This window comes from Loxodonta africana, chromosome 18 (genome assembly GCF_030014295.1).
Source record: "Loxodonta africana isolate mLoxAfr1 chromosome 18, mLoxAfr1.hap2, whole genome shotgun sequence".
NCBI classification, from domain to species: domain Eukaryota; kingdom Metazoa; phylum Chordata; class Mammalia; order Proboscidea; family Elephantidae; genus Loxodonta; species Loxodonta africana.
In genome coordinates, this window is record NC_087359.1 from 57,274,692 (window position 1) to 57,286,762 (window position 12,071).

Below are 12,071 nucleotides of genomic sequence, written 5' to 3' on the forward strand. Positions count from 1 at the left end.
ATCTGAGACTAGAAGAACCCCAGAGGTCATGATCCCCAGACCTTCTGTTAACCCAAGACTGGAACCACTCCCAAAGCCAACTCTTCAGACAGGGATTGGACTGGACTATGGGATAGAAAATGATACTGGTGAAGAGTGAACTCCTTGGATCAAGTAGGTACATGAGATTATGTGGGCAGCTCCTGTCTGGAGAAGAGATGAGAGGGCAGATTGGGGCAGAAGCTGGTCAAATGGACACCAAAAGAGAGAGTGGAGGGAAGGAGTGTGCTGTCTCATTAGAGGGAGAGCAACTAGGAGTACATAGCAAGGTGTATATAAATTTTTGTACGAGAGACTGACTTGGTTTGTAAACCTTCACATAAAGCACAATAAAAAAAAAAAAAAAAAAAAAGGCAAAGGACATGAACAGACACTTCACCAAAGAGGACATTCAGATTGCCAACAAATACATACTCATGATGATTAGCCATTAAAAAAAAAAAAAAACCCCACCGCGCTTGAGTCAATTTCAACTCAGAGTGAACCTACAAGACAGAGTAGAACTGCATTCAATAAAGTCCAACACATTCCTGATAAAGGCTCTCAATAAAATAGAAATAGAATGGAAATTCCACAACATAATAAAGGGCATCTATACAAAAAAAAAAAAATTTTTTTTTTTTATACAAAACCAAGAGTCAACATCATTCTCAATGGAGAAAGGCTGCAAACATTCCCCATTCGCACAATGCAAACAAGTCAAAAAATAAACAGGCACAAATAGCAAAGGCAAATGTTTTTCTCTATTCTACATCAGTCTTTGATTTACTAAGTGATTTGGCAGAAAATTGCTCCATGTTGTATCTCCCGCTTGGTCAAAATTAAGGCCCCATTTGATTCTCCTTGCATGAGAAAGATAAATCATTTGCACTAAACCAAGTTCCAGAGTTACTTGCTATAGTCAGTTCTAATTCTGTCTCACAGGGCACTAACTGTACCAATTTTTCCATCTGCAGCAGACATTTATAAAGGATAGAAACAAACAAAAAAAAAAACCAAACCCACTGCCGTCGAGTCGATTCCGACTCACAGCGACCCTGTAGGACAGAGTAGAAATGCCCCACAGGGTTTCCAAGGAGTGCCTGGCGGATTTGAACTGCCGACCTCTTGGTTAGCAGCTGTAGCACTTAACCACTATGCCATCAGGGTTTCCATAAAGGATAGAGCATATATATATAAAAGATTTCATCAAAATATGGCTAGAATGGAAGTACAGGGAAGCCACCTGGTATAATGAAACTAATGTAGACTCTGAGGCCAGCATGACTGCCTGACTTAGACTAAAATTTTGGGTCCACCATTATTTGGTACGTCACCTTAATAACTTCCTTGGGTATCAGTTTGCTTACCTATAGAACACCTACCTTTGAGGGTTTCTGTGAGGCTAGACAAAACATGATGTAAGTGGTCTATAAATGGGAGCTTTTACAGTTCATACACTTAAAACACAGTCTATTTTCTGGAGAATTCTGCTTTGTAATTATTTACTTCCTAGTGCTCCATACTGCTGAGGTTTTTCTGGTTACTCAGGAGGGTATGATAAAGAGCACAGCTGTGAGAGCATCAGAGTTCTAACTACTCTCATTAATTACTCCAACTGGTTGGCTCATTTCTTAAAGGAATAATATATTAAAAAGCCACACCAAAAACCTAGTGTTTTAAAAAAAAAAAAAAAAACCTTAAGAGCCTCAATTACAAATGTACTGGTCATAGGTAACACTTTTTCCTAAAATTGAGACTTTCAACTTTATAACAGTATTCTCATATTTAATTGTATATGTCATTATATGTATGTCACATAATAAACATTTCAAAGAAATTAAAATTTCTACAAAAACCTAGATGAAACTCTTTTCTGTTAACTTTTATGTAGACAAAAGAAAGACTTCAATGATAGTGTTTAAAAATTTACACTACTACAACAATCTTATGTGGATTTACACACTAACCTGGTAGAAATGCGACTAAAGACAGCATTGAAGTTGTTGCAGCTGAGAGAAAATAACACCCCAGAAGCAGAATTCCGAAGTTCAGCCGCATGTTGGTTTCCTTCCCGACAGGTGTGAAGAAAATGGCAGATTTCTGGTAGCAACTGTTTGACCAACATCGTTTCATCTAATCTCATCGTATCCTTTGGTTGCTAAAATAGAAATAATTACATGTTTCTAAAACTTTCTTAATTTGACATGTAAACGTGGCAATACCACTTTTTGCGAGTTTTTATTATGGGAAATTTTTAAGCATACAGAAAAGCTGAGTATAACGAACATCTATATAACTATCACCTAGATTCAGCAATTAAAATTTTATCATTGTTTGCTACATCCATCTTTTATAAAAACCAAACAAGCTGCTGTTGATTCTGACTCATGGCGACACCATGTGTTACGGTGTAAAACTGCACTCCCTAGGGTTTTCAAGGCTGTGACCTTTCTGAAGCAGGTCGCCAGGCTTTTCTTCTGAGATGCCTCTCAGTGAGTTCAAACTGCCAACCTTTCAGTTAGTAATTGAGCACTTAACCGTTTGTACCACCCAGGGACTCCAGATCTATCTTTAAAACCAAAAAAAAAAAAAGAAAACCCATTGCGGTCAAGTCGATTTTGACTCAAAGCAACTCTATAGAACAGAGCAGAACTGCCCCATAAAAGGGTTTCCAAGGCGCAGCTGGTGGATTCGAACTACCGATCTTTTAGTTAGCAGCCAAACACTTAACCCCTGTGCCACGAGGGCTCTTATCTATTACCCCAGTGCTGTCAAGTCAATTCGGACTCATAGCAACCCTATAGGACAGAGTAGAACTGCCCCACAGAGTTTCCAAGGAGCGCCTGGCAGATTCGAACTGCCGACCCTTTCCTTAGCAGCCACAGCACTTAACCACTACCCCACCAGGGTTTCCTATCTATCTATAGACAGTCTAATAAAGAAGATGATTCCATCTTCACCCCAGTTATGGGCTGAATTGTGTCCCCCAAGAACATGTGTTGTAAATCCTAACCCCTATACCCGTGGTAAAGGAGCAGGGTGTTACAGTGGTTAAGCACTCAGCTGCTAAACAGAAGATCAGCAGTGTCAACACCACCAGCCGCTCCATGAGACAAAGATATGACAGTCTGCTTCAGTAAAGACTACAGTCTTGGAAACCCTATGAGGCAGTCCTACTCTGTCCTATAGGGTCACAATGAGTCACAGTTGACTCTAAAGCTATAATGTGGTTTGGTTTATACCTGTTGTTATAATCCCATTTGGGAATGGGGTTTGTTAATGAAGCAGTATTAGTGCAGGCTGTGTCTTAAATCAATCTCGTTTCAGATATAAAAGACCAGATAATAGCAGGCAGGCATCAACGCAGAGGAAGATATGAGCCACATGATCGCCATGGAAACTAGAAACAGAAGCTGAAAAAAGACAAGATCTTCCCCCAGAGCAGACACAGAGAAAGAGCTTTCCCCTACAGTCAAGCAGCCTGAATTCAGACTTCTAGCCTTCTGCTGAAAGAAAATAAATTCCTGTTAATTGAAGCCACCCACTTGTGGTGTTTTTGTTATAGCAGCTCTAGATAACTAAAACAACCTCCTAATCACAATAAAAAGCCCATCATCCCCCTCCCTGATGAGCCTCTACCCTCCTAGGAATTCCCAGTTTGTTCTGGGTTCTAAATAACCTTTATTCATATTCATTGGTAAGTGCATTGTCTCATCTGTATGAACAACCAAATAAATTCCTGGTGGAGATCTTATCTGCTGTCTTAGTTATCTAGAGCTGCTGTAAGAGAAATAGCACAAGTGGATGGCTTTTACAAATAGAAGTTTATTCTCGCACAGTTTTGTAGGCTAGAAGTCTAAATTCTGGGCTTCAGCTCCAGGGGAAGGCTTTCTCTGTAGGCTCTGGAGGAAGGTTCTTGTCATCAATCTTCCCCTGGACTAGGAGCTCCTCCATGCAGGAACCCTGGGTCCAAAGGATGAGCTCTGCTCCCATTCCTGCTTTCTTGGTGGTATGAGGTCCCCCCCGCCGTCTCTCTGCTCTCTTCTCTCTCTTATAGCTCAAAAGAGATTGGCTCAAGACACAATCCAATCTTGTAGATTGAGTCCTGCCTCAAGAACGTAACTGCCGCCTATTCCATTCATTAACATGATAGAGGTAGGATTTACAACACATGAAAATCACATGAGATGACAAAATGGTGGACAATCACACAATACTGGGAATCATGGCCTAGTCAAATTGACACACATATTTTTGCGGGACACAATTCAATCCTTGACACCTACCACTTGGTGAACTGACCAAAACAATTATATATTACTTATTACACATGAGCTTGTTTTTACTGAACCATTTAAAAGTAAACTGCAAACATCGTAACACTTCACCCCTATGTACTTCAGCATCTCTTGAAAGTAAAAACATACTCCAACGTAACTTCCACACAAATATCAAATCAAAGAAAAATTAACAAATTTCCTTGTATCCTCTAATACTCAATCTCTATTCAAATCTCCACCACTGCTCCCCAAATGTCTTCCACAGCTTTTTAACTAGGATCTAAAAAAGGTTCAGAGATTGCAGCATAACTGTTATGTTCCTTTAGTATCTTCATTCTAGAATAATTTTCCCCCACATCTCATCTATATCACTTTTATTTTTCCATAACTGTTTAAAGAAACTGTGTCAGCTGCCTTACAGAATGTTCTATAATCTGGATTTGATCATTTACTTGTGGTGTAACTTGTTCTTCTAATTGCTATATCTTCTGTAAACTGGACCTTAAATGTAATAGTCTGATTAGATTCAGGTTAAACATTTTAAGTAATGCAACATTCTTCATATTACATCACAGGAGGGGGACATAATGTCAGATATGTACCCCTCCTGTTAATGACACCAAGTCCCATCACTTGATGTTAACACTCAAATTTCTATGCTGTAAAGATAAATGTTTCCTTTTACAATTAATAAATAACCAAAGAGTAAGCTACCTTGCAGATATTCTGTTCCACATCAATATTTTACCTAATGGTTTTAGTATCCATATATGAATAATCCATTGCCACTGAGTCAATTTCAACTCACAGCGACGGCACCTAACAACAACAACAACATATGGATAACACTTTTGGTAATACCAAGCATGGTGGTAAAGAGCAAAAATTTGTATAATTTTGTTACGCCCAATTCTGTCATTGTCATTCAAGTGCTTTCAGATGCAGGTACACTGAAACATATGAACAGAAGTTAACAGATATTATAAAAATATGCAGAAATCAAGTTAGAATATTTCTTTCTTATGCATAAAAACCCGTTGCCATCGAGTTGATTCCGACTCATAGCAACTTTGCAGGACAGAAAAGAACTGCGCCATAGAGTTTCCAAGGAGTGCCTGGTGGATTCGAACTGCCAACCTTTTGGTTAGTAGCCGTAGCGCTTAACCCCTATGCCACCAGGGTTTCCTTCTTATGCATAAGTTAACCAAGTAATGTTAATAGCGCAGATGTTGAAACTAGCTCCAATTAATAAACAAAAATTCTAAGATTGTTAAATTTTTTGAACAATGATAATAACAAAAAAAATAAGACTCCTCGATTTCTATAAAATTTTACTCATAGTACGATACTGGTAGGGGTTTGTTCACTTTCAGATATTGGTAAGGGTTAGTTAGAACAGTTAGCTATTCTGACTACTTGTATGATAAACATGTACTCAGTTCTTCTTGGTAACCTGTCTCAATTTACCGTAATCTAAAAATGAGAATCAAGAGACATCCATAAAATTACTGAAAGCAATCCAAGGAAACACAATTGTTCAATAACATAAATAGCATTATTTTTAAAAACTTAAATTTAATGAAAACAAACGTAAATTTTCAACAGTAGAACAGAGCAACTGGGTATGTATTTTAAGCATTATACAAGTTACACTATGCTCATTTATTAAAATTTCAATTAGGCTATCTCCAAAGAGCATTAAATTAGACACTAGCCAATAGTATCAGCAGATCATTCCCCTAAATATACTGAGAAAAGCTGAAAGAGGTAATAAAGCACCTTACCCCCATTCAAATATATGTGATGCACCGGTAACTTACAACCAAAGTAGTTAAGGCCACTACAAAGAGTTGATTCCAGAGAAATTTTAAAATTGCCCACCTTTCATTGTTGTACTTAACAGCCCTTTTGCTCTTTCACTCCATTTTACAAATGAACGATATATCACAAACTAATAGAAACCATCATGCTAAAACAGAACTAGTTCACCTTCAATTTAAATAGAAAACTTATAAGCACTGTGCTGTAACTCTGGAATATCGTCAAAGGTCAACACAAGCGTTTAATACATTATGCTTAGATTTTGTAGCCAAAAGTTTAAATACCTCCTTCCATACATAGTTGTGAATACAATTATTTCTTCCAATTCCCTGTTCTACTCCTTCCCCAAACATTTTTGAACATCTCCTCTCTTCTTCACCACACAATCACTTCGCATAAATTAAAGCTCCTTCCACCTAGGTTTAACTACAGAGAACTGTAACATGTGTAAGACAGAAGCAAATCTGAATAAAAAGCAAAAGATGGTCAAAGAAAGGGAGAATATAAGAAATAACCCCAATACATATTGAACAAACAGATCATTAAAGTTGAGGTATCTAATTAATATTATTTATATAAGGTCCAATCATGTTCTGGAAAGAATTACGGTTGAAGTACAGAAACATTTTGCTTTAAAAAAACCCCAGACCCAGTGCTGTTGAGTCTATTCTGACTCATAGCAACCCTATAGGACGGAGCAGAACTGCCCCATACAGTTTCCAAGGAGCGCCTAGCGGATTCGAACTGCCAACCCTTTGGTTAGCAGCCGTGGTTACATTTTGCTTTACACTACAGAAATATTCTTTAAAGAGTTCAAATTAAATCCTGTTGAAATACACTAAGGGAGATACCGATTTAGAGGAAATCTGAGACAGAATTGCTTTGTACTCACCTACTCTTCCACATATCTATTTTATGTGTTCATGTTTGCACATGAGTTTTAATTTTTTTAATTTATGGTTTCATTTTTTTAAGTTCTCTTTTAAATAGATTTGAAAAGAATATTAAAATCAGATTTATACAGGGAGAAAAAAAAGGATTACTCTTGGGAGTCCATCACTTTCTTTCACAACTAAACAATACTACACATATAATATTATCTGAAGAAATTAATTAGCAATTTCTTCATATTTTTTTTCATAAAATCTTTTCTAAAAAGCCTGAGAGAAAAATGTGGCTCAAACTTAATACTTTTTAAGTAAACCTAGTATCAGTTTGTAAGAGATTACAGTTTTCTCTTGAAAAATTATCTGTGCCACCCTACCAAGTCAGCTGTATTAGCAAAACTCGTATTTACATGTCTTAGACAAAAAGTCCATTACTCTTCTCCTTGTTCACATCTATACTTTGGTAAGTCGGATCATTCTCAAGACTGAATTTACAAACCTGCCTACTCACTTAAGGATTTACTTACCCCAGCAAGACATTTTTCCAGTGTATCCAATATAATCAACTGAGAGAGATATAAATTCCTTTCAGCAGCTTCTCCAAATATTCTCTAAAAGAAAAGATATTCAGAACACTAAAGTTGGTTATCACTTTCCTCTATAAAATCAGCACACATCTGAAAAGTGAAGGATTAAAGATCAAGAAAACTAATGCTTTTCCCTTTTATCACCTAGAGGATACTTATTTATATTTATTGTTTTTGTTTTCCTGATCCTCACACAAAATAAATTCCGAGGTAAACAGAAATGCTGGCATTTACTATAGCCTTCCATTAGCCTTCTAACAGTGAAAGATGTTGCTTTTGGTTTATGTTTTAAAAATACGTAGGGTTTAGACACATATACAGATCTGCACCAGAATCTAGAGAAGAGCATTTAACCACATTTTTATGCTACAAAATAAAGTATTAATTCTTATAGCAACAAAATGCTTTAGCACCAAATACAGTAAATTTTAAGTATTCACTATCCTCAAATTGAAGACTACACTCTCCGTTCACTAAGAGACTATGGTATCCACAATTTAATTTATTCAATAAGCACTAAATGAATGCCAGTATCACAATATTGTTTTCATTTTGAGAAGGGGGTCCCAAATTTTAAAATATTTTCAATCTAACTGGGAAAATGGCCACATATTTATATGTGCAAAATCTTATCACTGTGGTCCACATACTGTGCAACAGAAGAGCACAAAATATTAAATGTATTTCTACAAATTATAGATTTATAAGATTGTCTTTTTTTTTTTTTTTTTAAAGAAAATCTTCACTTTTTTCCATAAAGAGAAAATCTCTTTGCAAGGCAAATGACCTTAGCTCCAGTTTATCAGTTTTCTAAGTTTGGGGTATTGTCTAATCAACTTTTGTAAAGAAAACACACCAAAGATGAAGTGACTATAAAAACTGGACTTCATAATCTACAACCAGAAGTCATTTTCACAGCTGAATACAAGAAATACAAATTGAGGTTCTAAATGCTCAAGACATGCAGTTTGGAGTTAATCAAGAAAACATTCTGTGGTGTAATGAATTACTATGGTTCTTCTAGCCATGGTCTTTGTGGCTCACACACAGTGACTGAGTGGGACTATGCAAATAAGGTATATGGAACCTGTGATGATTGGGGTTATATGTCAACTTGGCTAGGCCATGATTTTCAGTATTGTGTGGTCGTCCTTTTTATGTGTTGTGGATCCTGGCCTCTACATGTTGATAAGGCAAGACTGGTGTAAGGTGTATCGTGGGTCAAAGCCTTGCACAAGGGCACGACTAAAGCCTTACCTTTACTAAAGTCATACTCTTCCCTGGGGTGTGGGCTGCATCTAAGATATGTGTGTGTATCCTGGTGAGGCTCTCCCTCTGCATCTGGATCCCACATCTGATTCGTGATCAACTGACCTCCCCAGAGGCCTGCTGTCTTGACCTGCCAACTCTGGGATTCACCGGTCTCCTTAGCCCCTTGGGCTGGCAGCCTATCATGTGACCTGATTTGCCAGCTCCCACAGCCTTGTGAACCAGCAGCCTGTGGTCTGAACTGCTGGTTTGGGTTCATCAGCTTCTGCAGCCACATGGGTCAGGAGAAGCCTACGCCTGACCTATAAATTTGGGACTTGCCAGCCTCTACAACCAAAGGAGCCATTTCCTTTACACAGTTCATGAGTTCTGTGAGACACTGCAGCGAATTAGGGAACCCAAGAACTGGAGGGTAGTACTGACAGCAGAGGGAGTAGTTGATGTTAGAGATGATGGAGTGGTACAGCAGCTTGGAAAAGTTGGACATTTGGGACATCTTTAACCTCCGCCTCATAGGAACAAGGTTTGTACTGATCCTTATTAAAAGAAATTATTTGTTTACATTCCTATCAGTTGCTCTGAACTTAGTATAAAGGAGATTTTAGATAGGAATTGACAGAAAGAAAGGAATCACCTCAGAGAGAGACAAAAGAGTACACTGAAGTCTAAGCAATGTAAACAGATCTTATAAAACAGGAAATAAAAAGCCATTATAAGCTTGGTGATAGTGATAACGAAATTGGTATATAAGGAAAACTGTTTCAACAGTTAGTTCTTTAACAACTATAGAATTTGTCATAGGTTACAGAAGTAAGTAAAAAATACATATTGATTACCTTCATAAAAATTAATCCCATATTTTAAGACTACTAGGTCCTTTTTTATTTATCCTTTACTTTAGGGTCAGGAGAATCTGGTATGTAAATATTCAAATAAGCTAAAGAAAACAGTTTAAAAGACTACTATGGTCAATTCTCATATGACACCCAAAGAACAAACCAAACTCAGTGCCATCGAGTCAATTCCGACTCATAGCAACCCTATAGGACAGAGTAGAGCTGCCCCATAGAGCTTCCAAGGAGCGCCTGGTAGATTTGAACTGCCAACCCTTTGATTAGCAGCCGTAGCACTTAGCCACTAGGCCACCAGGGTTTCCCTCATATGACACAATCTGTATTAAGCCCTAATTTCTAAAAAGTACTAGAAAGGGATACAGTATTACAAATAAGGGAAGTTTCTAAGTCAAAGAATTACAAACCAAAATGAAAGTTACCTATGCTCATCCACAAAATAAGATGGTCGTACCCAGAGTCCACAGAAAATTACTTCCCATACTTCAGAATACGCCGCTCTGAGCTTTTAAATAGAAACAGAAACAAAACAGTGTAACCCCCCTACCCCCAAGGTGGTAACCCAGATACTCACCATATTGTTAACATTCTTTAAGATAGTGGTGAGGCCGCTTATAACCAAAGAAAACTTGTATTTGGAAATATTAATAAGACATTCCTTGTTGTGTTCAGTACTGACTTTGGTATGTGTGTTCTGCTGTCCTGTTTTTATGGGAAGCTAAGAAAAAAACAAACAAGAGTTTACACTTGAAAATGACTAAAAAGCTATTTCTCACTGAAAATCATTACACTCCTTTTAAAGACAATTTTTTCAACCAAAGTTACCTATCTATGTATTTCAAACCCAAGTTTTCAATATCTATGTAGCATTTAAGTTAAATCTAAAATTTCAATTTTTGCAGTTTTCTTTCTGGAAGTCATAAATCTCTCTCTATAAAATTACATCCTTTAGCCAGCACCCTACAACAGAAAATGATGAGTCACAGAAATAGCTATTTCCTAGTAACTAAAACTTATTTCAGAGAACGTCTGCAATAAAATGAATACAATCCCTTCCCATATACGTTGAACTCAAGTGTTAAAAAAAAACAGAAACCAAGAAAATCTATGCCCCAGACCTCTTGCCAATAATGGCAATAATTGTAGATTGTGACAAATGAGGACAGCTGTATAATCTGAAACAAACACAGCAAGACTGACTCAGGTAAGATAACCACCCTCATTTACACAGCTGAGGGAGTAACAAAAAAAAAAAAAGATTAATCCCACGGGGGGGAAAAAATCCTTTGAGAGGACTACATTTATCTGAGAATGAGTTAAGACACACTGTCTAGAAGTGCATCTCTACTCTGTTCAAAGTAGCATTCTGTATTTAAGGTAAAATGAATATACTTACTGTTTAAATTTTAATGCTAACACAGAGCCCTGGTGGTAGAGCCCTGGTGGTAGAGTGGTTAAGAATTCAGCTGCTAACCAAAAGGTCAGCGGTTTAAATCTGCCAGCTACTCCTTGGAAACCCTATGGGGCAGTTCTACTGTCTATGTAAGTCAGAATCAGCTCCATGGCAATGGGTTTGGGTTTTTCATTGTTGTTGTTGTTAATGCTAACACAAGAGTCCTAGTGAGGTTCCTCTGTGAAAAAAACTAACCCTAGTCCAACCTTCTCATTTTTAAAATGGTGTGACTAAAGGTGGAAAGAGGCCAATGGTCTGGCCAAGTTTGCTTCATCAGTTAATGATAGGTGGCTAATTTGATAGTAAATAAATATTCAATAAAAGGCAGGAGCATATTTAGGGTTTGGGGAAGAGACAGAAGAGAAGCCACGGAATTCCATGATGTTAATCATAAAGATTATGGGAAAAAAATTATCTGAAAGACCAACAAAGGAGATTTTAGAAGATGGCAGTAGCTGTACAGTGGCTTTTGAATCTCCCAAATCCACCTATAAAAACAGCAGAGAAACTAGACTAGCAAAACCACAAACCCACAGACGATATCTACATCAAAACTAGGGAACAAGGCACCCCACAAACCCTAAAATACAAGCAAGTAGAACAAACCACTGACAGCTACAAAACTGATGTGGTATCTGTATCTACCTATGTGAGAGAAAGTAGAGGGAAGCAGGATGTCTGATGGTTCTGATAAGAGAACCCCAAAATTGTATTATTTATGCAATAAAAAGCACAGCAGGCCAATAGACAGGGTTTTTGCACATTCCACCTTGCAGATGAGTGTCAAAGGTCTACAATAAAGTCTGAAAGAAATGGAGCACTCTAAACCATCACTGTCTAATAAAACTTCCTACAGTGATACACTTCTATATCAGCATTGCCCATTACAGTAGCCACTACCT

The 12,071-nt window shown here is 37.4% G+C and overlaps 1 protein-coding gene across 8 annotated transcripts in view; it reads right to left on the reverse strand.

Moving 5' to 3' along the window:
* NF1 (neurofibromin 1) overlaps nucleotides 1-12,071 on the reverse strand; it is a 253,009-nt gene that overhangs the window by 192,060 nt on the left and 48,878 nt on the right. For all 8 annotated transcript variants that reach the window (XR_010318398.1, XM_064271434.1, XM_064271436.1 and 5 more), the window contains exons 2-4: nucleotides 10,291-10,434; nucleotides 7,537-7,620; nucleotides 1,989-2,179 (exon numbers count right to left, since the gene is read on the reverse strand). Coding sequence is in view for 7 of the 8 variants with exons in the window: in XM_064271434.1 (XP_064127504.1) it covers nucleotides 1,989-2,179; nucleotides 7,537-7,620; nucleotides 10,291-10,434 (419 nt within the window). In the remaining variant the exon portion in view is untranslated. The remainder of the gene's footprint in view (nucleotides 1-1,988; nucleotides 2,180-7,536; nucleotides 7,621-10,290; nucleotides 10,435-12,071) is intronic.